Source organism: Grus americana, chromosome 3 (genome assembly GCF_028858705.1).
Source record: "Grus americana isolate bGruAme1 chromosome 3, bGruAme1.mat, whole genome shotgun sequence".
Taxonomy (NCBI): Eukaryota; Metazoa; Chordata; class Aves; order Gruiformes; family Gruidae; genus Grus; species Grus americana.
Genome location: NC_072854.1, coordinates 91010133 through 91038031, shown reverse-complemented (window position 1 = coordinate 91038031; position 27899 = coordinate 91010133). Strand labels below are relative to the sequence as shown.

Below are 27899 nucleotides of genomic sequence, written 5' to 3'. Positions count from 1 at the left end.
GGGGTGCCTGGCTCGGGAGCGCGCGCAGGGCGGCCGGCGGCGCGCACGCGCGGGGGGCGGGGGGGGGGCTAGCCGGGGTGGGGGGGGCCGGGTCAGAGGAGCTGGGGCGCCCGCGCAGGCCGCCGGGACCCCCGGGCTGCCGGCGCCATCATGTACCGCTCTAGCAGCGGCCGCTCCGGCCCCTCGTCCTCGTCTTCCTCCCACCGGCTGAAAGAGGGCAGCTCGTCGGGGTCCCGCGCCTCCCGCTCCAGCACATCGGGGCCGGGGCCAGGCCGCGGCCGGCCTCCCCCGCCGCCGCCCGCCGCCGCCGCCTCTGCCTCTCCGCCGCGCTCCGCTTCGCCCCGTCCCCTGCCGCGCCGCCACCGCTCCCCTTCGGGCCACCGCGGCGCCTCCCGCCGATCCCCATCGCCGCACCGCAGCAGGAGGTTGCCATCGCCGCCGGGAGGACCGGGGCCCGGAGGGACCCGGGGCCGCCGGGGGAGCGAGCACGGAGACGGCAGCAGCTGCCGGGTAACTACTGCCGTGCGCTCAGGGTTTTCGGTGCGGGGCTTGTCCCCTCCCTCGGAGGTTGTCAGCCCGCGGGGAGTCCCGCCGCCTCCGCGGCCCCCGGCGATGGCGGTCACCGTCCCCCGCGCCGTGACGGGGGGTGTCTGTCCCAGCACCGGCCTCCCCTCAGCGGTACCCCGGCCCCCCGGCTGTGCCCTGGGGTCAGCCCGTGTCGCCGCCGGCGGAAGGGCGGGAGCAGGGGGCAGCGGGGCCGGGGCCCCAAACTTGGCGCGGCGGGGTCCTTGCAGAATTGCACCGGCCCCGGGCTCTCCCTGTGCGGAGGGAGAAGGGCGATTTCCCCCCCTGTTCCTTAGAGAGCCAGATGGAAACAAAAATTAATTGATTTACATTTTAAGTAATGTTTTCCCTTTAATTTCCATTACATTTTTAGTTTTCTTATCAACTAGAGCCATTTTAGATAAAGCTCAAAGATGATGCTATCTTTTGCTAAGGCAGAGGATGTAACAAGTCACTTTCCTCCATTTAACACTGCTTTATGTTATTGTATAAATATCGTTTAATTTATGGGAAGATAACTTTTTTAATAGGATGTTTAATGAGTACTTTGAGTTATTCCTGCTATCATGGGCATACAAAGGAGAATGGTACAGATTTATATCTCTGAGAGGTATTCTTTGATAGGCAGTGCTTTGTAGTTGGAGCTGTGCACAAGGTGTTCCAATCTTCTCATGCAGTCTTGGCAAAATCTGATTTGGGCATGTGAAACTCTGGTTTGGCATCTGAAGTGATACCATCTTGGATGCAGACACCTTCATACTAAACCAAAGTGTATAGCTGTACTTTTTTTTTTTTTTTTTTGAGCGAGTGGCATTCACTCACTTAGGTTTTCTCTTGTTAGTCCTTGGTGCAGTGATTGCCTTGTTTGATAACTGTTACCTGTGGTATGTAGTAGGTTCACTGTGCATTTGTATTGCGCTGAAAGAAGAGATTTTCATACTGGGATATTTTAGGCTCTATGGTCACTCAATCCAGCACGTGTGCAATTAGAAAGAATGGTACACTCACTTTTTCCTCTCGCTCTACAGTATATTCTGCCCCCTCCCTTGTGCTCACACTTGTGTTTGTGAAGTTGCAGGGTGAACTGATTGGAGGAAAATATGTGACTGAAAGTCAATCCAACAAAAATATATTGCCTGCTATGATTCATTGCATGATGGGACTCCAAGAGAGAATGGGGATTGCCCTTTCTCATGGCTGTACAGGTTCTTATTGGATTTCTTTGGAGCTGTAGCCATAGGATAGATCACAGTAGTGGAGTTAAAATTCAGCTGTTGGTGCTATTTGTTATTGAAAGGTGAGCTGTCCTGAAGATATGGGAAGATAGTGTTGTATTTGACAGTTAAGCCAAGCCAGGCTGAGAAGCTTGCCTCTGGCCATTTCTTTTTTAGGCTATATTTCACCATTGTCTCAGTCCTATAAGTTGTCTGTGGGGTAGCCCTGCAAATTGCATTGCTAGTACAACTTATGTTGAAAATAAGTAATTTTTTGAAAGGAGATACTTTTCAATCTGATTCATGTCAGTTTGTGTTGTGGCTTGATGTACAATTGCATGGTCAGAACTGGGGGGATGACAAACTGGGATATAGGAGCAGAACTTTTGTAAACTGACTTCACCATCGCTCAGTCTACCATTTCACTGTATCCATCATAGGCTGTGAACCTGTGCCAGCTGTAACAAAACTTTCAATGCTGAATGTGTCAGTGGTTCAGACTTGGAGAAATTTGAACTAGAAGTTTTTGACTGGAAGCCTCCCACTCTCCCTTTAGGGAAAAAAAAAAGCCACCACAACCCCTCACTTCACACAAACATTATTCTTGACAAACGCTATTCTTCCAGTGTTATTTTGCACCCTTCCGGCTCAAGTTACAGTAGTCATCTCAGCAAATTGTTGCAGATTCTTGATGTTTTTCTTGCCTATTCTAATTTCAGAGAAGAAGGATTGAAAAATTATTAATCCTAGAATTTAGGCTTTAGCAAATTAGCTGGTGCTGAACTGCTGAGCCAAATAGATTTTTTGTTTATGAACAAGAATATTACTGCATTTAAGGAAAACTTTCTCTAGGAAGCAGCTCTCACAATAAGAAGGATCCTGAGACAATTAAATATAGTTCTTTAACCTGTATTGCACTGTTTCTTGAATATGCTAAAGCCCAGTGTAAGTAATTCTTAGAGCGTGTATTGTGCACATTTTTTCCATGGAAGTTTTTGTCAACCAAAAGGTGTTTGACCAATACTACTTCTTCTTTAAAAGTGATGTTATAAAGCATAAAATACACATAGAGATTGATTTTACTTTTTAGAAGTACTGTTTACAAAATTAGAAACATAAAAGCTGGGATTATGCTGATGTTTTCTGAACAGTGATATTAAATGGGATCAAAACAAAGCAGACAGCAGATATGTTGGGTCAGCATGATCAGGTGAAGTTTTAATAAAGTTTTCAGATTTATATGACTTAAGACTCCCTCTCCAGAAGTTTGAGGATACAGAGTGTGGAAATGTGGAGAGTTACACAAATGTATTAGTAAGTGGCATTTTGGAACTGTCACTGAAAGAAGATTAATTCAGACAGAAGACTGAGGAAGAGGAATTTAAGCTGTAGCAAGAAAGGAGGACTTGGAAGAGGAGAGTATATGCGTGAGGGTGGAAGATGTAGGATGTGGAATGAAGACAGTGATGGAGTAAGGGCATGGGGTTGAAATGCAGAAAAGTTTTGAGTGCAAGGTCTATGTTATTGTCCCTACCCTTCATATGAATTAGGCTGGAAGCTATGGAAGGAGCAGCCTTAGAGATTTCTTATTTCCTTTTCTTGATTCTGGGAGTTGTTTTGGTTTGTTTGTTTGTTTTTTGAGATTGAGTGCATGCATTCCCAGGTTATCATCATTGTTTCCCATTTTGTCATGCCTAACTGAGATGCTGACTGCCAGTGGGGTTGTGTATTGGACATTGTAAGTACGGATGGTGTTAGTTTCTTAGTAGCTGGTGAAAACTTTGTGGGAAATGGAAAAGCGTGGAGTGACAGCAGAGGTTTGGGGTGAATATTGAAAAATGTCATGGAGGAGAGGAAGGCCAGGGCTGTACAGTGAGAGATTTTGGTGGACTTTCTTTGTTCTTGCAAGGCTTACACATGCTGCTTTTATTTGTCCCTGCTGACCTGCGTGCTTGTTCTTTTTATAGCTTCTCTCAGCTTCTTTGCTTTCTTGTAAGGAAATTGGCTGAAATTAGAGGACTGGAGTATGTTAGGTCAACAGAGAAGGAAGAAATGAAGAGCTGATATGCATCCTGTGCAATAGTATGGCAATAGTAACTGTGGTTTAGGCGCCAGAACAGAAAGGGAGGAAAATACAGTGCAGTGCATAGGTAGGAATGACTAGTCATAGGCAGTCCTAACATCCCAAACTTTCTAAATGTAAACTATTTTTTTCCTTTGCCCAGAACTTTGTTTCTGAGATGTAATCATTGCTTTTCTGTCTCCAGTTCCTGGAGATGGTTGTCACATTTGCGCCCAACTTGCCAGCAGTCTTGATGGCAAGAAGATGCCCTTCAAGATAATAACTTCTTGACGCAGCCCTCAAAATTCAGTATTACACTGGACACGTGAGCCTTCAGAGTGTGTTCATATGAGACACATGCATCTTGTATATGTTGTATATCAGCCAGGCTGTTGCAGTATTATGTTGTGCTATACAACACAGTTGGTCTCTGAAAGTAATTTAAATGTATTCTGATAACTGCTGGGATTCAGATTAATGGAGCAAGCCAGAAATCACCAATATGTTACCTTAGGACAAGGTTATGTGCACAATGGATTCTAGTACAGATTTGTACTGCAAGTAAATTTTTGCAAGGCAAATTTGTCAGTGAATTCTTTTGCTTTCTTGTTGGAGATTATGTACTGGTTTTCTTTTGGTCTCTTGGAGGATTGGGCTGAATCTGCTGCATCTTCTCACAGTAGATGCAGGCAACATAGTGCACCTGCTGCTTGCTACTGCAGTTTTCAGCAGTGAAACCAATATGCAGTGCATGACTGGTTTGGCAGAACTGAAGCTGGTTCATTGCTTCCTGTTAAGCAGAATTTAAACCATGTTGGTTTAAAAAACCAAATCAAGTATCTCTGTCTTCAGGCAGTCTCATCTGTTTCTTATGGAACTCCCCTTACTTTGATCATTCCCGTACTCTATTGCCATATTCTAGAATGATGTGAGGCGTAACTAGTTAAGCATAACTTACCAGTGATAACATTTTCTGCATTGAGTATGTGTCCAAAGGAGGGTCTGTGCAGAGGCAGTTAGCTCAGATCTTCTCTGCTCTAGTTTTGTCAAAGGTAACTTTACTTAGCTCTGGTTTAGCCCTACCGATAATAAATAATGGTAATGGGAATTCTATTACAGAAGGTGTTTCTATAGTCGCTGGCATTTTTAGTATTATGTTGTGCTTATCTGCTGAAAGCAGCATGAGGTGAGGAAAACTGTTGAAAACATCACTGCTAGGAATATCTTTGTTTACACTGGTTTATACTTTGGTTCATGTTATTACTAAAGTTGGAAAGGGCCAGAAATCCGGACACTTTTATTAAGAAATTCCTGGCACTGTTTTTTATGCAGTGTTTGTTTAGCTGCTTCTCCTCCTCTACAAAGAAAGGAGGGCAGCAGCAAATCTGGGACTTCTTAAACTTCTCTCTGTTTTTCCACCTTCCAAAATGGTGCTTTATAAAATGTATTTTTGAGTTGAAAATTTGCCTTCTAGATAATGTAAATACAGAGTGTGTTATTGACAGCTGGGATGAGAAATGAAGTGCAGTCAATACTCTCCCCATTCTTTAGTAACTAAAGACAACCGAAATATTTGGAACAATTGTTCTTCTGGTTTGATTTTTTAATTGATTCATCCACCCCAAGTCTCATATGCTAAGCAGAGCAGAGTCACTTGCCTTTATGTAGCTGAGACTAAAATTCCCTGATTGATGGGCTTGCACTCTTTCTTCAATTCACAGAGACGTTCACCGAGTCTCCGCTCTGAGTCTTCACTGGAACAGAGTTTGCGGATTACTGTTGGTAATGACCGGTATTGCATTGGCACACCAGAGCGAAGGAGGCTGCCTGATAGACTGGGCTCACCAATTGATAACCTGAGTGACAGGTATGGTCCTCCACAGATGGGGATTCAAGTGTGTGAAACAGTAAGAATGTGGGAATGGCTGTACTGGGTGAGACCAAACATTTAATTAGCCTAGTGAATGCCTAAGGAAGGAGGGTAAGAGGGCAAGCATGTAGTGATGCTTCTCTGGGATACTCCCCCAGCCTCCAGCAAGTTGTGGCACAGGGGATTCCTGAACAAAACTCACTGTCTGTGTTCATAATAGCTCTGAAGAGGTATTTCTTCTCTGATTTTTGTCAATTGTTTCTAAAACCCATGTAAACTAAAAGTACCCAGAGTATATTGCAGGAGGGAGCTGCTTTATTTGACATTTTACAACTTCAGCCAGCTTCTCGTGTTTCTTATGAACCTACCTGGTCCTGACTGAAAGGAAGGTTGCTTATGGATATTCTAAAGTTTCAACTTTCTTAGTTATTGGGAGGAATAATCCACTTTCCTGATTTTTGAGAATAGTCCAGAAGAAAGCTGTAGTGTAGGTTGAAGAAAATTTATTATTTTGACTTTAAAAACCTTGCAGAGGAGAAGTGAACATAGTCAGACTATCTCATACATGATAAAATAAATGTTAGAATTCTTAGGGTCCCTTGATTGGAATTGGAGAGAAACATAGTTAATGAAGAGACATCTTTCATGGTAAAAATACCACTGTGAACAGTGACGTATAAATATTAGTAGATACTGTTTGGAAATCTTTGCCTTCAGTAGGAGAACAGGCGTAATCTGGCAAAAGAAGTAAAATCAGGAGATTTGTGCAAATAAAATTGTTTTCATTGTCTTGAATTGCAGAGTTGAAGATGGCATAGTTTGTGCCTCAGAGCAGACAATTGCAGTTTCAGGTCAGGGATAAGCATCCAGCACAAAAAAAGCACCATAACTTCCATTTTCGATGCAAATATCCCCAACTGTTAAAAAAGAGAGAGAGAGAAGAAGAGAGAAGTGAGCAGAATAAGTGAATTTCCTGTCTTTCTAAAGTGTAAGGTTAAGTTTCAGCAGGTGCAGAAAACCAAATGAGAGTTTAGTTTTCAGTACTGTCGCTTTTATGCCTTTACCTCAGTTCTTCTGGGATCAGTGTTTGATTTGTAAATCCCCTGTGCAGTCTGCAGTCTTCTGAATGAAATGAGTGCATATGCCTAGGGAGAGTACAGTGGCTGGAAGGAGCGGGAAATGGTATGTAGGAGAACTGGCACTGCTCTGGAAAATTAAGCACATGGGAGGGGATGGTGTTTGTCCCATTGCTTCCTTTTCTCCAGTGAAGTTTTATATTTAACCTGTTTTGTGGTTATGACACATGGTTAGAAGTAACATCAAGTACAGTGAAGTTTATTTGAACATGAATGAAAATGACGAAGAACTTTCACTTTATCTCTGTTACAAGACCCATAGATGTAAGAAAAAAATGGTCAGCATAGACTCCTGAGAAGCCATAAAAGTGACAGATGAATCAGAATAAGAATAAAAAAAAGTGAGACCATGTAGACCTCAGTTCTTAAGTGACTTCCCATATATTTGTAGTGTAGGTACGCAAGAACTCTATGTGGTTACATTGACTTTTTTTTTTTTTTTGTCCAATCTATTTGTGCTGGCTGCACTTGTCTGAGTAATGCCGACTGTCCAGAAGCTTAAAGTGTGTGACAACCTAGTCATCCCTTAGCTTTTCTTAAAGCTTCTAGGTACTGCTTCTGACTTCCAAACTTCTTCACTGTTTAGCCATTTTGGTTGTTTTTAAAAGATGCTTTGTATTCGGTTAAGGACATTGTTTATCATGTATTTTTTTGTCATGTATTTTTCTCCTCTCTCTCAGAGGCTGCCCTGGTACTGGGACTCTGACTTTATATCTATCACTGGGCTTTGAAGTAGTCCCTATTGTGAATCATCAGTGGGTTTAATACTAGGCATATCACATTGTTATTTGGCATATGGTATGTTCTCATTCACATTAAAAAAAAATAGGGTGTTTTCTGAAGATGTCTCTTCAAATTTTGAAGAAATTGGAGCAAATAATTCTGAATTTAGTTATTCTCAGCTATTTTTGCTAGCTACTCAGAGATTTCAAGCAATCACTTTTACAAATTATTCTCTGTAATTTGCAGGGCCTTGGGATGGTAGAGAGGTTCATTAGCCTATAAAGGAAATAAAATACCAAAGGAGGGAAATCAGGGATGCTTTTGGATTCTCTTGCAGCAGTGGATTTTCAGGATGCCCTAGCAGAATTTCTTAGGGTCCGTGTCCAGATGCAGGTGCATCCTGAAACATCTGTAAGAACTTGCCCTGAGTTTCTAGGGCAGCTGGCCTCCTGCACATATCTCAGTAAGCATACTGAATGCTGCTGGCCTGTGACTTCAAGGTCACCTCAGCAGCTTCAGTCTTCTGCTTCAACAGATTAGTATTTTTTTGTCTTCCAGAATCTCAGTCTATCAAAGTGAAAAATATCTTATCCCTCTCCCTGTCTTCCATCTCTCCCTCTGTCAGTATTTTTAAGACATTCTACTACTATCTGAGCTGGCATGAGCTATACAGAGCATCCCACCAATTCTTTCATCTGAGGTTAATCCAAAAGATTAGACCATATCACTGCAGAGACTTGGTCTGTGTTAAGCTGTGCTCTGAAATAGCTTTTTTTTGGCATAATATCAAGAGTGGCAGTTGGCTTGAGTATGAGCAGCTCATCTGACTTCCTATTCAAAGGCTGTCTGTTAAGGTGGAGTCCTGTTGGTTGCTGACAGCAGAATACCATTATTTATTTCTGTTTCTGTGTATGTGAATAAATGTGCCAAAACATAAACTTACCTTATACTAGTTCTCTGAGGTGTCCTGTCTATGTAGTCTACGGTCTGTTGTCCTTCTCTGAAACTGCAAATTCCAGTAATTCATGGATTCTGTGTTGGTGAAGGAATTGGGATGGTCACAGCGGTCTCACCTTGTGTGCTCTCTCAAGGATGCAATAGCCTGTAGTGGACATTGTTGACTAAAATCACCCAAACCAGTTAAGAGGGACATATGTCTGCTGGACTGTATTTACAGAAAACATATTTCAAAGAATCACAGTTTCTGTAAGACAAGCAATCCTTTTCCTCACACCGGTATTTAATCTTTGGGTTTTAAATCTGTGTTTTAGCTGTTCAGAGCATATTTGGAACATCTTTCTAGTTGTAAGTATAGTAGATTTGCTGTTCTTTCTTTCAAAGTATGATTAAATAGTCCTTCTGCTTTGTCACTGCAGTCAGAGCATTTGAATTGTAGGTGACACCTGGCGAGCATGCATGCAAATTATTTGCACAAAAATCAGCTGAAGGTGTATGGTGAAATACATCAGTTACTCCACCAGGTGTGTTGGTGCAACTTGTTTAGGTTTAGCAGGCTTTCGGAAAAGGTGACACTGGGGATAGGCATACCTTCATGTAGGCTGTGAATGGCAACATTTATGTATGAAATTTAATTCTAGCTACTTTTTAGACATTTTGGTGCTTTTGAAGGGGGTGGATGCATGCAATTTGCTGGAAACTGGAAAGGTACCATCTAATACTGTGGGTACTGCTGTATGCCGTATTTGCCTTATAAGATGTGTTGGACTGATAAAGCATCTAATAACATATGAAATGCTTTGCAATCATGCAGGTTAGAGATAAAGTGAAGTTTTGTGTTGGTTTTGTTCTTAAATATGCATGTATAAACTATGAAAATGCTCAAGAAAAAAGACCTTGTCTGTTTATGTCTGTTATTCTTTAGTCTGATGACTTTAAAAACTGAGGCTATAATTTATATGCAATTTTTTTAATATGTCATGTGACATGACTTGTCTTTTCTCAGATCTATGGAGGGATTTTTCTCAGTAGGAGGAGGTGATTGGTGATTTTTGAGGATTCAGGCAATCATACATAGTATATCTCAAGTTGATGTCTTGATCACTCGGGCAAGACATTTCTCTAATGTTTCTGTCCCATTGATTTCATTTAAGGAGCACATTTGCTTCCCATTCGTGGAGGATCTTGCTATATTTTTGAAATACCTGTGAGTAAAAACAGCAGCTGGTTTGGTTTGTTTCTGCCTGATCTAAAAAACAGTACCAGAAAACTTTTTAGGGGAAGGGAAAAAGGCCTTAGTTAAAACAGTACTCCTAATTGGAAGTGTGTGTAGGAATCAGTCCAAAAGAAGATACTCCAAGAGATGTAGCCAGTTATTCTGGTGTTGTGACAGTTGCACATCTACTGTGTGTAATAATGCAGGGGCTGGCACAAAGGAATAATACTATTACATTTACTATCCCTGGTTCATAGATATCTTATCAAAAGCTGTGCTGCTTTTTTTGGTATAGCAGTTCACGTGATTAGTGACAATCCTTTCTACAGATCTGCTGCAACAGAAAATGTTGCTAGAATTTGTGGTCCTCGTTCACAGCTGAAGGTAAAGAGAGGATCTGGTTGCATTTGCCAGTGTGAAACTGAATTGTGCCTTGAATAATTCATATGAAATGTGACCTTGGCATCTTGCTGGGAGAGTTGAGGAAAGGGATTGTGATCTGAAATATGATAGTAATGGTTTTTTTAAAATGTGTAGTCTTTCTCCTTCACAGAGATAAATCCATCCTATCATTTTTTCAAGGCTCTCCTTCTGCCGTATGAGTTGAATTGTTCATGTCACTGTGTTTGCAGGTGACTTCCTAGGAGGGATGTATGGTACCATTAAAAATAAGTTTCCCTCTCTCCCCTGCCATTTAAGTACATAAAATGTTGCTTCTGTTTAGTGATGGAGATGTTATTCTGAAACTGATTTGGAAATTTCTTACTCTTGAGTAGGAGTAAGACTTAGTTTACTCTGACTCAAGTACTTATGTTTATTCCATGCTTCTCTTACACAGGGATGATATGGCTGATGGTCCAATATTCACTAGAGGCCTCTCATGTCCTCGAGGCCTTGAGAGATACCCATCACATGAAGATCAACCTTCAAGTCCCTTCATCATGAGACATGATGAAGACTACCGCAACCGAGATGTTTTCCTCCATCGTTCAGATTATAGTCCGCATTATGGTCGTCGAGAAGAGCTGCCTCGTGGATCTGACAGAGATGGTGAGAAACTCAGGAAATCCTCCTACCCATCGAGGCCAGAAGACAGGGGACGAGAAATTAAGCGTCCACGGTATGAAAAGGATGAGAAGATGCACGGTATGAGTGGAGAGCATCAGGGTTTCTCATCAGGAACACGAAACTATCGCAGACGAAGCCACAGCCGCAGTAGAAGCCCAAGCCCATCATACCTGAATGAAGAATTCCGAGAACTTGACCGTGCGAGGAGAAAAAGAGAAGAAGAAGAGCGTAGTAGAAACTTGAATCATGATGTTTCAGGCAGTGGTTATGTGATCCCCGGCTTGACTAACACACTACAGACTTCTGAGCCTCGATATATTTATAGGCCTGAGGAAATTCCATCCATGCCCAAAAAATCTATTTTGAAGAAACGAGTGGAGATGGAAGTAGAGTCTCCTATTCAGGTTTGATTTTTGCCTGTCTATCTGTATGTTTCTACTGTCCAAAGCAGTCCCTTCAGGATACAGCATGTTAGTTTGATTTCCAAAATAGAAAAGCCAAATCTTTATGTTTTCCTGTCTTTGAGAGGACAGGTATCTTTTTGCAGGCCTATACAATTTAGGATTGCATATATAAAATCTGAGGCAGAATAAAATCTCCTTGTTGAAATTCAGCCCAGGATGCTGAGATCTGGGCCAGCTTTTATAGAAAAGCTGAGTCTTTTTGTATCACAGGCAGTCCAGACATTGATCGAGCTCACTGCCTATCACAGTGTCTCTTGCTTCTTTATAGACTTAGAGAACTGCCTAATGCATCCTCAGTATCTCTGGCTGAAAACATCTTTAGGTTTCCTTATTTTTTTTTTCCTTTGGCCTATAGCCTGTGATCAACCCTACTTAATTTGTACCCAAGCTATACCAATTGAGTCTCAAGATTAGAGCAATTAAAAGATAAGCTGTTGCGACCACTGTGATAAATTGACTTTTCATATGTTTTAGTACATCACTTTTTTATCTGCCTGTTGTACTGATCAGTTTTGTTTTGACACTGACATGTTTATCTCAAGAGGTGCCCCAATACTGAGGATCCCATTCTATACCTATTATTGGAAATCCTGTTTAACATGCATTAATTAGGCATATCTGAAGAAGTGACTGGTAATAACCCGAGTGCAGTTGTTTTTACCTGTCTTAAGGTGTTGAAATCCTATTTGTGATTAAACTCAAAGTATAGCCAAATTTAGGCTATGGAGTTTCAATTTAAAAGTTTCAGTTCTTATACTTGCAAAAAATTAATGAAATATAGTTGTGTTTTTGTGTATTCTCTGGGATAAGTGTTCATTGCCCATCATGACATTCCAGAATCATTAGGCAACTTGTTTTGTAATCTTCTGTGTTTTCTTTCAACTGTATATTGTCTTTTCTAACTCTTTTCTTCAGCTGTGAGGTCAAGGAGAAATGAACATTCCTTTGTTTGTTCTGTGAGGTGCATAGTCCCCTCAGAAGGTGCTGTAGTAAATAGTAACTTCTGTCTCTTTCAGCCTGAGGGCTTTTCAAGCAGTCCGGCTCCCAGCAAGGATCTCCCTCTTCTTTCTAGTCATTCATCTTTGCCCCAGAGCAGTGACACGGCTCCTTTTGCCTCTGAAGTGGAGAACTTTCTCAAACGGTTTAACAAAGACTCTATCGTGGAGCCTGCAAACAAGGAGTTACATGACGGTTTATATGAGTGGAGCCCACTTTCTGGGGCTCCCAAAGACGCTTTCACATTTGAAGAGAAGTTTGGAAGCTTCTTAAGTCACAAGGAAAAGGTAGAACCCAAGTCAGAGCCTGCTGATCGCCATACTGACTTCCTGCTGCCTCACGAGAGGGCCAGTCAGGATGGCAGTGGTTTCTCCCGAATTCTGGGCATGATGGCTGATTCTGTCAGTGCTCAGGAGAAGAGGAGGCGTAGTTTTCCTGACATTGAGGATGAAGAGAAATTTCTTTATGGTGATGAAGATGAAGACACCAAAACTGAATCTCTCCCTGTCCAGAAGCCCCCAGTGAGTTGTGGCAATGAGATAATAAGCCAGAAAGTGAGCCCACCTCCTTCTCCTGCTCCAGCTGTCAAGCTGGATCCTTTAGAAGAGCCTAATGCTGAGTATGCAAAGATCCATGACTTACTCAAAACCATTGGACTTGACATTGGTGTGGCTGAAATTGGAAAACTGGCTGTTCGTACCCAGGAACGCCTTCATGGCAAAAAGTTGGCATCTCGTTCTCCTGATCGTCGCTCTTCAGATCCTCGCAGACTGGACCCTTGGGACTTACGTCGCAGCCGGAGTGACACTCGTTCTCCCGAGTCAGGCCAGCAGCGCTCAGCATCACCTCCAGTCTCTTTCCAGCAGTCTAAAGATGCATCCTCTCTTCAGAAATCAGAATATGCTAAGAACAAGGCAGTGGGACAGGATATACCTCCCTGTGCACCAGAACAGCCTCTTCCTTCTGTCACTCTCATTCCCTCAGTTCCACCAGCTCCTGCTAGTTTGCCACCTACACCTACTTCTGTTTCCCAATACCAAATTCCCAACTATTCCCAGTTTACTGCCACTCAAATGCCCCAAAACTACCCACCTCCCACAATGGCTCCTCCAGGATACGATGCATATGGCCACTATATGGCATATGCAGCCCCTGGCTGGACCATGTACCCTCCTGCCCAGCAGCCTAATCCTACGCTGCCAGAAGCTCATGGTCTTCTTACGATGGCCATGTCAGCAAACCCCACGCGTCCCAACCTCCGTGTGATTGAGACGGTCTCTATGGGAAAGGATGTCTCTGATTTAAAAAGAGATGGTTCTGTGCTCGTTCATGTCCCTACCACTCCTGCTCATTCCAAAGTGCCCCTTCGTCTGTCTTCACACCCTCTCAAAAATACCACAGAAAAGATGTCGGATGAAAAAAATCGGGCAGCTCAAAAGCAGAAGGTATGTTACCTATTCTAATACATCAAAATATGTTGGACTGCTTGATTGCTGGGGTAGAAGCTTTTCCTCTTTGGGTGTGCCTTTTTGTTCCCCAAGTGGTTCCAGTTTAAAAGCCATTGGACTAAATTTGCTTTTGTTGAAGATTTCTAGGCTTTTGTCTGTATTACTCTGTGACAATTAAAAAAAAATGCATTTTAAATCCCCCAAAGTTGTATACCCATAGGTTATGGCTGAACAGGTGGAATCAAGCACAAAGTTTAAGTTCTTGGGGCCAGCCAAAATCTTACAGAAAAAAAACCACATAGTGGCCACAGCTTGGCTTTATTCCACTGAGCTTTAGATATTGAAATACCTGAAGATATCAAGATACATGAATATCAGAAGGGACAGTATAAATAAGATGGTGCTGGGCTTTTTTCAGTGATGTCCACTGGCAGGATAAGAGGCAGTGGGCACAAACTGAAACACAGTAGGCTCCGTCTGAACATAGTACATGGTACAATAATACCATGGTTATACCTATATTAGACATTCTTAAACGCATACTAGAGGATATCATCATTCATAGTTGCATACAATTTTCCCTCTACGTTGATATTAAGTATTTCTGACAAGAATCACAAAATCAGAAGAACTTAATGGCAGCTGTTCTTTACTTGGTGCATCTGACACCAGTTTAGGTTATGGGTTTTCCTCTTCTAGTTACCTTGGTTTGTATGATAATTCGAGAGTAGTGGGGAAAAAGATACTTTAAAATAGGAAACTGTAGTTATAGAACTGTCAAAGGACTGGAAGATTCCTGAAAGTTGTTAGGGTTTTCAAACTGGTGTCTACGCAATCTTTGTTGTTAAAATAAGGGCATAGAATCATAGAATGGTTTGGGTTGGAAGGGACCTTAAAGATTACCTAGTTCCAACCCCCCCTGCCATGGGCAGGGACACCCTCCACCAGACCAGGCTGCTTAAAGCCCCATCCAACCTGGCCTTGAACGCTTCCAGGGATGGGGCATCCACAGCTTCTCTGGGCAACCTGTTCCAGTGCCTCACCACCCTCATCATACACAAAATTCTTCCTTATGTCCAATTTAAATCTAACCTCATTTAGTTTAAAACCATTGCCCCTTGTCCTGTCACTCCATGCCCTTGTAAACAGTCCCTCTCCAGCTTTCTTGTAGGCCCCCTCTAAGTACCAGAAGGCTGCTAGAAGGTCTCATGGAGCCTTCTCTTCTCCAGGCTGAACAACCCCAACTTTCTCAGCCTGTCCTCATAGGAGTGGTGTCCCAATCCTCTACTCATTTGCATGGCCCCAACAGTTCCATGTCTTTCTTGTGCTGGGGGCCCCAGAGCTGGACGCAGTACTCCAGGTGGGGTCTCACGAGAACAGAGTAGAGGTGAAGAATCACCTCCATTGACCTGCTGGCCATGTTTTTTGTGCAGCCCAGGATACAATTTGCTTTCTGAGCTGCAAGCACACATTGCCAGTTCATATCTAATTTTTCATCTACATATGCATGTCTGCATTAGAAACACTCACTCTTTCAGTGTAGCTGTGCTAATGATACATTGTGTTGGTAGATCTGCTAGTAGAAGAGCAGCACGTGGCAGAGGCTGGAAGCTTTTTGCCTACTCAGTTATATCATGCTCCTCAAAACAAATCAGGCCGTGGAAAGATGGACCACTGAATCCAAGAGAGGCTCTAAAGAAGTCACTTTACATTTTTGGTTTGAGATAATCTCTCTGCTTTTTCTTTGAAGTGACTTAAAGAGGAATACTTACACAAGGTGCTACATCAGCAGATAAGTGATCTTTCACTGCTTGCAGGAATAATAATTTCTGCAGCTGACATGGTTGAAATTTTGTTGTTAATGAAACTTGGCACTTCTGGAAGAGCTCTGTTGGCTGCAGGTGTGTGGTTTTCTCCTGCTATGACATACACTCATAGCTCATCTATGCATCTTGACAGAACTTAGTCCACCATATTTTTGCTGGGATGGCTTGGAGTATAAAAACTTGCATGCCCTAGTTGATGCCCCTGTGCTGGCAGAAAACACAGAATGAGAGAATGGTGTTTTGTTGATTAAAAAAAAACCCACACAAAACCCCAAAAACCTTGTGGCATTTAAGACGTGGCCTAACTGTGTTGGTAGAACTCCTTCCAGGGCTTACTCTGGGCAGGATCTAGGGATACTGCCAACATTTACATTGCCACAGTAGTAGTGATTCTTTAGGGAAGACAAGGCCTTGGGTCAGTTTTTGTTTGTTCAAGGGAGGAGTCAGTAGTAAGCTTTAAGAGCATTGTGAAGGTGAAAAATTGGAATTTGTCTCTTGGAAAAATTGAGCTGGAAAGGAAATTGAAAGAACTTTTCAGGTTTCGTTTTAGCATATTGCCTGGTTTCTTTCTGTGAGAATCAATGAAAACCAGTGAAAAGTGGATTTGTGAGCTCTTCATGCCAGAGTTTACCTTACTGAGCAAAAACCAAACTTCATCCAGGTGTTTAATTTCAGAGTGTTATGCCTGCAAAATATATTTGGTGATACAGTTACAATCAGATTGAAGCAGAAGCCTAAATAATAGCTAAAATTGGCCAGAGTCAAAGCAGGAGGCAAGGTGAAGGGCTGTGAAGTCTTTTGTCACTGATGGAATATGCCAGCTGTAGAGATACTGCATGAGTTTTGAAGAGTGATCTAGCATTGATCTTGCTCACCCCTGTAGAAGATAGTCAGCTGAGCCTAAGCACCTTGGGAAATGGTGCAACAAACAAAGCAGTTTGGGGGTATACACTGCCCAAAAGAAAAAAATTGCCTTCATATTGGCTTGAAGTGTGAGCACATGATACAGTTACCTGCAGGTGCAGAGGAAGAGATGTATTTGTTGTGTTAAAATACTCAAGAACATTTTGAGAATAGTGAGCAGTGTTCTGTGACTGGCAAACTGAGGTCTTGCTGTCGTTCTTGCAAGACTGATTAATTTGTGTTGGGAAGAGAAGAAAATCCAGTCCCCTTCCAATCTGTTTAGGTGATAGAAGAGAGAGAAAAACTGAAGAATGAACGAGAAGCACGGCAGAAGAAGCTTTACTATCTCAAGACTGAATTGGACAGGCTTCGTAAACAGCAAGGTACAGTGCATCTCCCCCCTGCTTTTTCTTTTTCCACTGGAACTTGTCACTTGTCACAAGTCCCAGTACCTGCTAGGAGAAGTGAAGAGCAAAATAATAATAGTCTGTAGTTTAAAACTGATATTTTCATACTCCAGGCAATGCAGAACTCTTGAGAAAGCAGTGGCCTAATTACTATATTAAAATTAATTATGTCAAAATTTGGCTGTTACACTGAAGCAAACAGTTGCTCTTGCATCTTCTTTGGCAGCTTGATAAGTTAAATGAATTACACTTTGTGCATTTTAGTGCTTCTGTAGAAGACGTGAGAAATAGTAACTGAAGACATGTCGACATGCCTTGTAATTTTTCATGAATTTTTCATGAATTTGGAGAAGGAAAAGTCCTCTCTAGACAGAGCTAACTTTTTTATTTTTAAAACTTTTGTTTGCTCCAAGTGACTACTAATTTTCCTCACCTTTGGAAAATGATACTTTCAGGTTAGAATGTACAATTAACTTTTGCTTGTTTGGTCACACAGGGAAATAGCAATTATTAAATTGATTCTCTCTCTTGAGGATTACGGTGCCTCTGTTAGGGGTGTATATTACGGCAATCCTTACAGAGGTGAATTGTGCAGATTTAATGATACTATACCTGAGAGTCAGTTCCATCTTTACAACTTCCTAGTTAAGATTTAGCTGTAATATATTATACTAGTATTTTACTGGTTGCCGGAATAGAGTTGTACAGATCTTAAGACAATTTTCCTATTGCATTTCCAACTCTTCTACTTCCTTGATTGGCTCAGGAGAGATGTTGAGAAAAAAACGTCGTGAGAAGGATGGACACAAAGACCCCTTGTTGGTTGAGGTGAACAGACTACAAGAGAATATTATGAAGGAGATTTCAGAGCTGCATAAAGAATCTGATGCAGCTGACAAGAAGCAGTCTGAGCTTGACAAAGTAGCACAAATCCTGGGGATTAACATATTTGAAAAACCCCGGAAACCATCTGTGGAAACCAAAGATTCCTTGGAAAAGAACAGCAAGTCAGAAAATGCAAAAGGTCTGGAGAAAACATCTTCCTCCAACAAGGTAAAGTCTTCTGGCTTGTGTGCTAATGATTGTCCCACTAAGAGAAGAGGGCGCTGGGGAGACAGCTGCTCCCAAACGTTTACTAGAGGATCATTTGATGTCATTTGTTATCACATCTCATACGCTTGTTTTGATGGCGCATGCAGGTGAGAGTCAATGTATCAGTGTTTATAATTGCCCTCAGGGTGCAGTTCAGTACCACTTACTGGTTTTGATCTTGGTTTTGCAAAGGCGTTGATTGGATTGAACAGTAGCATGAGCGTTTGTAGCTGTCTCAATGCCATACCAGGATGACAAACTTTTTTTCTCTACAACGTTTCTGGCATGGCCTGTCAAGGAGGAATGTTTGTAGCAGTAAAGCTCTCTGCAAGTTTGGAGCATGTTGGTCTTCCTGCTGGGTGATGATATTAACAAATAGTGAGATTTACGTATGATTGTCAGCTTAACATGATTATTATATACATGCTACATGCTCTCTCTTAAGAAATGTCCGTATGCATCAGTATGGCCTCTCTGACATGGTCTATACTACTGAGTGCTGGATATACCGAAACAGGCTTATCACATTCCAAAAGATAGTTTTTACTTTGGAAGTAGTATATGATAGTAACATCTGAAAGGTTATGCATGTATTTAGGAGAATAATTATCTTGCTTTTCAGATGTTTATTCAAATATGTAACTGAAATAGCTGAATGGGAGATGGTAGATGCTTTTTGTGTAGACCTTACTGTATATTTTTTGCAGAGAGGAAGATGTTAGTAGGGTAGGAGATATTTCCTACAAGGCACTCCAATCTGCATATGCTGTGAACTTTTCCTTATGCTTCATCCTGGTCTGGTTCAGACAACTCATTAGATGTCTTTCATTTTAAGGCTTGCTTTTGTGTTTTGTTTTTGTTGTTTGATGAAACATCACTGAAGTCTAGTATCCACTTATTTTTACAAATCATTCGCTTCAGTCACCACATTGTAAAACTAAAGCAGGCAACGATATCTGTTAAATCCTACATTGCATTAAGTTATATTGTTTTCTTATCTTGAGATATGGCATTTGTGAATATATTTTTCATTATTTTAACTTTCATTGTTGTATTGCCCAAATCCATAATGACTTGATCTCCTTTTTGTAGTTCCTTATTTTAACAGGGAAAATACTGAGTTCTGGCAAGGAATATTTAATATTTTCAGGTATCTATAGGCACATAGGACAATGCCCTCAGTCTCTAAGATTCACCTTGTAATTCTGATTGTTAACTTTTTTAATGAAAAGAAAGACGGTGCAGGCCTTTTGACACTGAGATCAGTTGACTCTGCCAACCTAAGGGCAAAAACATGGCTTTCTGCTTATTTGCAAGCTACCTTGTGGTCCCTTGCTATGGAACCTGTGTTTCTGTGTTGCAGTTACATAGTGCAGAGGTGAAGCTAGCCTTGTTGTACTAAACAGACAAATCGTCCCTTCTGGGCTCTAAATAGCAGCAAATTATAAAGGTATCTTTGAGCTGGGGTTGAGCACAAACTGGGGTTAAGAGCTGGCTGTCACCTATCTATGTAAGAAGCACTGTCTTTAAAGTTCTGATTGAGATAGTATTGTTATAGGATATATCAGGTGGGTGTATGTCTGTAAATAACATAAACAATGGCACTTCTCAGACACCATCAGCATCCTTCCATGCACTTTCTGCAGATCATAAGTTGATCTCATTGTTTAAAAGAATGTCAGCTTTGCTAAGTTCTTGAGGACAGAATATATGCAAATATTCACAGGTCATTTCCTACTCAGCTACTAACTAGCTTGTATTGGGATATGGATATCTGTGGGGTGGCTAGTGGCCTGGGCATCTCTATATTGTTTGATTTACAATGTATGTTGTGTGGAGTGGTGTTAATAGGGGAGAATCTATCCCTGTTTATCAAAAGGAATTTCAAGTAAGGCAGATGTTACTTAACAGTTTTGAATCTGCTTAAATAAATTTGTTCAACATCGATAGTGAATATCTTGGAAATCATGCAATCAACTTGGGTCTGCTAAGTTAACATGCTATTCTTTCCAGAGTGCCACACAGATTAGAAATAATAATGGGCTTTCAGCCATCGAAAATGTAACTCAAAACTCAAAATACATTCTAGTACTACCATAATCTAAATTAGCAGGGCTCATTCATGGTCTGTTTCAGGGATTATTTGTTTTGCTGTTCTGCAGTGTTAGTGTAGTATTAATTTTGGCTAGAGTCCTGAAATGTCTGTGTATCACTCTATGGCGTCTTTCTGTACAAATCAATGTAAGTGTAAATATCACATGCTTAAATCACAAGGTGCTTCACCTTATATACTTAGGTAATTAAGAAAACACCATCTTTCTGTTATTGCTAAGCAATGAGCCTTATGGAGAATTCAGGAATTCTCAAATAATCTGATAAAGCTGATTGAGTTAAATACTTTTAGTCAATTAATTCTTACTTCCTTTTTCATTCTGGGTTCATCCAAGCTTCTTTTACAGTAACTTCTGAATGCTTCTGGGGAGAACCATTTTAGGTCTTCTGGGCATTGTTTGGCTAGTATGGTAAATTGGAACTATTCTGATCTTTGTGTGAAACCCATAAAGTGGGAAGGGTGCATGCCATAGGGAATTTGTTTATTTGGTTCCTTGATTGCCTACAATCATCCAGCCATTACATCTGGGAGCCTTATTGGAAGCTCTTCACTGCGGCCACGCAGCATCTTAGTCGGCAATACCAGCTCTCTGAAACGGTGGAATTAGCCTGGGCGCTGAAAAGCAGGTGATGTATTTTTTTTTTTTTGTGGTGTGTGTGGCTTCTGCTGGAGGCAGGTTCTGAGTTCTAGAGCATTATGTCTGTCCTGCCATGTCTTAGAGAACTGTTTCCTTTTGTTCAATTTAGGAATCAAAACCTGCTAATGAAAAATCCAGAGGTAGAAGCCCGAAGCCAGCAGATTCCTCTTCACAGTCCTCCAAACATCCTTTCCAGTTGGCCAATATTTATGAATATTATGATGCAGGGAACCACTGGTGCAAAGACTGCAATACCATCTGCGGGACAATGTTTGACTTTTTCACACACATGCATAATAAGAAACACAGACAGGTATGTTGCAGGCTTCCTTCGCTAAGTGCATTTCATATTGCTGTAAATACTAACACTAAAACATACATCACAGAACTACATTTTACAAGAGAACCTGAAGTAATAATGAACCCAAGAAGTTGCTTATCAAATTCTTTTTCCCTAATGTTGGACTTGAGCAGTTTGTACAGCTACAAGTGTGTTCTGGGTAGTGTAAATGGGGCCTGTGTTCAGTTCGCTTGGGAACTAGCGTTTGATATTTGTGTTTCCTACGTTTACTTGTCCTTTGCTATCATTTACATTTTACCCTCTTCACAGGTTATTTTCTCATTATAAATTGCAAAATGGGAGGGGAAAGAGAGGAAAACATAGTTCCTGTAAATATTTGCACGTTTTTAATGTTCAGTGTTCTGAAAGGATGTTAAAAAGAAAAAAGACAAGTGTACTTGCCTTGCTAGTGTAATATATGAGCCTGTATACCTCTGTCACTGTGCAAATAGACCCTGGATCCTTACAACAGACCTTGGGCTTCGAAGACCCAGAGTGAGACCAAACAAGACTCCATAAAACGCATCGATAAGATAACTGTTCCTGCCAAAGGTACGTTGGGTTTTTTTTAACTTGGGTATCATCTTGCTTTGCACTCCAGCAGGTTCCAGGTGCTCAGAGAAAGGAATTTCAAAACTTTGCCTTGTTACAGGAGCATGTATAGATACTGTGTTATTAGATAAAAGGCAAATGATTTAATTTCCTGGTTGTTGTTGTGGAAATGATAATGAAGCAAGAGTGTAGGAAAACATAGCATGGTTCCTTCTCTTCTTTTTAGAGTTTAATTTTTTATTTTGAATCCTAGGTGACTTTTTCTTTCTCCAGTGTAGTTCTGAAGTGATTTTTGCTAACATATTAGAATTCAGAACGTAACCACAAGAGCTTGCTGTGTTTGGGCAGATCTTGTGCACTACTCCACACAGTCTTGCAACAGACTCTTCTGTTCAATAAATTTTTAGTAGAGGTGTCCCTGAAAAATTATTAATGAGTACTTGGTAGAGTATGGATACAGAGAATCTAAGAAAGCCATATGGAAGGGGCTTTCTTAAATCTTACATTAATTAAGAATTAATATAAGATTTTAAATCTGAATGTCTAAATAGGCTTGCCAGTGATCAGTCTCAGTTTATTCATCTGTTACGTACTTCTAGTAGTGCCCACTGAAGGAGGATCTGCAGCGTGTTAGAAAACTGCAGCTGGTTGTGTAGGCACAAGGATGCAGTCTTGTTGAACTTCAATGAAAATACTTGTGTTCTTTTTATAAACCAGGTGTTTGGTATTTGAGCAGACACAAAGATGGAAAATAGATTAAGACTGTAGGAAATGTTAACCTACTTGAATAGGAGATAGCCTTAATATGATGGAGAGCACTAAAATAACTTTTTGACTCATAGTAATCAAGTTTCTTCACTTTCCATATTTGCTCCTGGTAATGGTGGTTCCCATACTGTAAGCATAAGGAGAGCAGCATTAGCTGTTCCAAAAGGTGCATTGCTGGAGGTTTTGCTGTTGTTCTTTGATATGTTTATCTGGCTTTGTTAAGAGCTTGGCATTTATTAAGTTTTGTTTCTCTGATCATTTTCTTCGGCCTTTTCAGGCTCTGAGTTTCTGATTCCCATCACTGGATATTATTGCCAGCTCTGTCATGAATTTTTTGGAGATCAAATCTCAGCAGAGCAGCATGTGAAAAGTCATCCTCACAATGAGAAATACAAGGTTGGTAACTGGTGTACCAGGAGTGAGTCATTCTTTGTGTTAGCTTCTACTTCTTCTGTCTTCCTTTCCTGAAGAATGAGATTTGACTCCTCGGAGTATATGTATTTGGTTATCTTCACTACATCCTACCGAACTAAACAAGCAGAACTTCCCACTACACAGAGACTAATCTTTCATCTGCACGAGGTTGAAATGGTATTTAAGTTCCAGCGTTGATTGTCAAACTCTTCTGTAAAGTGCCAGCACTGCTGCAAGCCACCACTGAATTCACGTTAAATTACAGAATGTAGAGTTTGTAGCATCTCAGTTTCTTGGTAGGAAGAAGTTCTCTGCTCTCTTAGTGTTGAGATGGCACTTACTGAACAAGTCAAAACTGTTACAGAGCTGAATTTATTTATTTATTTTTCATGGAAGCAGTGGCTAAAATTATGTCATTTATTTCCACAGAAATACATAGATGAAAACCCACTCTATGAAGAGAGGAGAAATCTAGACCGTCAAGCTGGATTGGCCGTAGTTCTGGAAACAGAACGCAGGCGGCAGAGTGAGCTGAAACGGAAACTAGTCGAGAAACAGAAAGAAGAGAAGGATGAGAAGAAACCAAAAATAATAAAGAAAGAGGAAGCAAAGAGCATCCCAGAGCTTGGAGAAGGGACTAGTGAAACTCAAGGCAAAATAGATTCTTCTGGGCGAAAAATGGGCATCAAGCTTAAGCTGAAAAAGGAGGAGAAGAAGGAGGAGAAAAAAGAAGAAAAGAAAGAGGAGTCTAAAAAGGAGTCACCAAGCCAGACTTCCTTTGGGAAATTCAGCTGGAAAAAGACTGAGAGAGAGGATAAAACCCCAGGAGGAGCTGTTCCAAAGGAGGAGAGTACAGAAGGAAACAAAGAGGAGAACAAGTGTCAGACCGGGAAACCCCATGTCAAGCCCATTGAAATCAAGCTGTCTGGGAAAACTGTTATTCCGCATACTAGCCCATGGACACCAGTTGTTTCCACTGCAACACCAGCAAAAATTCTACCCAATCTACCAGTCCCCACTATGATTTTCAGGAAGTCTACTACTGCAACAGTTAGCAAACCAGCACCTTTGAACACCTTTTTATCCATAAAATCCTCTGGAGCTACCACCAAACCACTGCCTGTGGTAAAAGAAACCAATGCAGACCTTTTACTGCCTCCAGATATAATCTCAAAGGCTTTTGGAGGAGAAGAAGTAATTTTGAAAGGGGCAGAGGAGGATTTGAAAGCAGCAGAGAAAAGTGAGTCTTCTCAGGCTTCAGATATACCACGTCCACCCCCTCCTCCACCAGCAGTCCAGCAGGCAGCTGTCATCCCTGCTGATGAAGTAGCTCCAGGTGTGTCTGAAAGTGAACAGACGATGCTGGCAATGCCCGTGAGACCCCCTCCACTACCACCTTCCACTGCTTTCAGTGAACAGGCAAAAAAGGTAGAGAAACGAAACTCTTGCTTGGCCACAGCCAATGCTAAAGATCTCTATGATATTTTCTACAGTAGTGGTGGAAAGGGTTCAGCTGACAGCAAGCTTGCAAGCTCTACACTTCCAAATGGAGAAAACTCAAACCTTACAAAACCCGCAGACTTATCTGCAAACCCTAGAACAAATAATAGCTCATCCTCCTTGAAAGAGGATTCTCAGAATGCAGCTACTGAAGTTAGCCAAGTCCACTCAGCTGGGAGAGGCTCAGAACTGGAGAAAACTGATATTCAGGAGACTTCAACACTTCATACTGAGATGAGCTATGACATTGAAAATGGTATTCAGAAAGACATAGGTCAAAAATTTCAGACTTCTCTTTCAACAGATGTTCGGACTAAATTGAAAGAAGATTCCTCACAGTGTAATAATCAAATAATGGGGAGTTGGGTCCTTGGTGAGAATCAGGCTGAAATGAACAAGAAACCATTTCAGCCTCAGCTATCAGAAATGTCAGTCACAGAATTGCCAGAAACAAAAACTCCATCTGGTATCCAGATGCCTGCAGAAATTGGACTTGTGGGTATAGGAGGTAGAGAGCAGGTAGGCAGACAGGAATTCTGTGGTCTACAGAAAACAGAGGTCCAAGAGAAAGTTGGACAGGAAGATGCAAGTAAAACTGCAGTTACTAACACAAGTGTTCCTAGTACCTTGGAGAAAGATGCAGAGATGAAAGACCGGGAAGTAAAAGTGGTAAAGCCTGAGCTTACCTTACACCCAAAGACTTTGTTACCTGAAACACAGAATGAAATTAAAAATACAGGAAATTCTCATTTGGTAGAGGAAAAGTTAAGTGATAACTGTAGAACTCACTCAGAAACTCTTAGTCCAGACTTGCTCTGTGATTCTCAAAACACTTCAAAAGAAAAAGCTTTAGTAGCAGTAATGACAGAGCCAAATTCTATTGATGCCTCCTTAAAAGATGAAAAACTGAGAAGTGTAGCTTTGGAAGTATCTCAGCCAGGAGTCCATGATGAAGCTTCCCAAATTTCAGAAACCCAAAATAAGATTTCAGAATTGACAAGAAATCCTGGCGAATGGGACACGTCCAGAACTAGTAATGGAGAAGAACAGGTCATTGCAACCCGTTCTTGTTCTGAAAGTGGTTGGGATCTACCAAATACTCCAAATGTAGAAATAAAAACTGGTTCTAATGAAGTTAGCGCTTCAGAATTGACAGCAGTACGGCCAGACACATGTCTTGCCAACATAGAAAGTAGAAGCAGCATATTAGAAGCTCAAGAAAAAGTTCGACCTGACCCTTCAGGCCATATGGTGTTAGATAACCAAACCCAAAGGCAGGAAGTTGCATGGTTAGTCAACGCCTGCTCTGCGAACATTGTTGAACTCAGATCCAGTGTAGAATTAGTAGTTGAAGTTGAAAAAAAATCATTAGGACACACTGGATCGGATGCAACATTAGATAATGTTTTTGTCAAGAGAGAGGCAAAAGAAGTAGGGATTGGAGGCTTTTCTAAGGCTCGCTCTGATCTTGTCCAAGACTCAGTAGTTGCTTTATCAGCAGATTTCCATAGGGAGCATCTTTCAGCAGAAGCTGTCCACTCCCCAGAAACAAAGCATGAGGTTGTAAGAACCTCAGCAGCCAGTGACTTTCATCTGAATACCACTCACTCGGGACTGAACACTGAGCAATGTGACAGTCTCTCTGCAAATGTTCGTGTGGACAACAAGAAAGTTTCTTTGACATCAGAAGAAGATGTGAAACACAATGAGACTCCCTCCCAGAAAGCAGAGCTTGAGTTCAAAAGCACTGATGTCAGTTTGGGAGATACTAAGGTAAAACATGAATGCATCAGCATCCTTACAGCTGGACTTTTAAATGAGAATACGGAAGAAGTCTCAAAACTAGAAACTATTGCATCCATTAGACTGGAGTCCAACAAACTTCGGAAGCTGGGCATTGAAAAAACAGTGGATGAAACAGAGATCACTGATTTTGCTACATTGACTTCTGGTACTCGGGAAGATAAATTTTGCACACGGATTTCCCAAACAGCTATGCCACAGCTTGGATTGCAGTCCTCAAATAGTGACACCACAGAAGTGGTCATGCCAGTTCTAGAAATGCAGGGCATTTCTCCCATTTCTGAGATCCTTCTGCAAGTGGAGGAGAGCAAAGGTGGCACTGTTGAAATGCCGTCACTGAGTTGTGACGGAGGCAGCACAGAAAGCCAGGCTTCTGGGCACGTGGAAGCTTTCCTTCCTGGGCTCAAAGAAGCACACGGAAAGGAGGGTGGCTCAGGAGGCAAGAGAGCCTGTACCATCCAGAGCAAGAAGACTGAGCAAACAGAAACTACTGACAGTAGTTTGGAAGCTACAACAAATTCAGGAATTGCTGAAAGCTTAGCAGAAAGCCCAGTGGGTTGAAGCGAACCCAGCCAGTCCCAATATTTGAGGAGCCAGAGCTGGGATTATGTATATGTTTTTTGTTTGGTTTTTTGTTCCAGTTGAGGGTTTTGGGTGTGTTTTGCATCCTGTGGTAGGACTTGACTAAAGTGAAAGTTACATCATCGGAAACCAGACACATACTTTATTCTGTACATAATTAATTGTGTAAAATGTTTTTTCATGTGAATTTTTTTGCCAATTTCTTTTCTACACTCTGCTATTAAAATGGAATCTCTCGTTTATAATGCGTGCGTCTTTGTTGTTTATTTTGGGGGCTTTTATTCTTTCACCATTCTTGGATGATTTCCAGCTCACCCTGTTTGTGTCAGTAGCACCGTGAGTAGCCCAGCTGCTGGGACAAGCTCAGGAACAGCAGTTTAGAACTTGAGGAAATGGAGACTTGCAGAAGAGCTAAAATTGAAAATTTCTTTAAACTGTAATGCATGGTTTTGTTTACTTTCATTGTTTGAAATGCAAGAATGTGATTAGAGTTGATTTTTTTGTTTATGTCTCTGTGATTTGTAATTACTGTTGTATTACATCTGTACTTAAGCTGTTTCATTGTATTGTATAAGCACATGTATGGATGCCACATCACTAAGCAAGGGGAGAAAATCTGTCCGACTGGCTTTTGGAGAAGAAGACTAATCGGTAAGGCTCTGTGGCCTGACACCTGGACCAGACATATTGAGGTCACTTACATGATTTGAAATGGGCTGTCTTTCATTGTATTGTGATCCAGTAACTATTTGTGTTAAATCATTTAGCAGCTGACCAGCTCTGAAGAAGCAGAAGATCAGAACCCTGGTGTCAGGAATTGGACTCGCTTCATGTGATACAGACACATGCATGCCTACCCTGAATGGTCCTTGAGCTATCAAAAGCTCTAGTGTGATGGTTCTCATTTGTATAGCTTGTTAAAGACTAAAGTATTAAATGTGTTTGCTTGGATAAATATAACATTTTTATTTGTAAATTGTTTAAAAAATAAACATATGGTGGTCAACAAGACTTTCTTCTTGATTTTTTTTTTAACTCAAGGAAAGTGTTTTATTTCAATTAGTTTCTAACTCCTGTAGTAGCTGATAAAATTGAGAAACTGTAGACAGTGAAGACATTCAACAGCCTGCTCAGTAAAAAAAATGATTTATTCCCAGCTGAAGTCAATGGAAGAACTACTGTCAATGTCATCAGCGGAAGTTTGTTTGAAGTCCTGAGCCCTATGTAACGCTCAAGGCAGGGGG

The 27899-nt window shown here is 41.4% G+C and overlaps 1 protein-coding gene across 2 annotated transcripts; it reads left to right on the top strand.

Annotated features, from left to right (window-relative positions):
• Positions 1-12: 12 nt before the first annotated feature.
• On the top strand, positions 13-27666 carry ZNF318 (zinc finger protein 318). Of its 2 annotated transcripts, XR_008576234.1 has the most exons (11): positions 13-510; positions 5562-5707; positions 10581-11214; positions 12291-13715; positions 16731-16830; positions 17621-17907; positions 20806-21009; positions 21489-21588; positions 22634-22752; positions 23200-27306; positions 27423-27666. XR_008576234.1 is itself a non-coding variant. In XM_054819080.1 (10 exons), the coding sequence occupies exons 1-10, from the start codon at positions 151-153 to the stop codon at positions 26632-26634; spliced, it is 6810 nt and encodes a 2269-aa protein (XP_054675055.1). In that variant the 5' UTR covers positions 13-150; the 3' UTR covers positions 26635-27666. The 2 variants fall into 2 exon arrangements, 1 of the variants encoding a protein (XP_054675055.1); XM_054819080.1 differs by having other exon boundaries at positions 23200-27666.
• Positions 27667-27899: the final 233 nt, after the last annotated feature.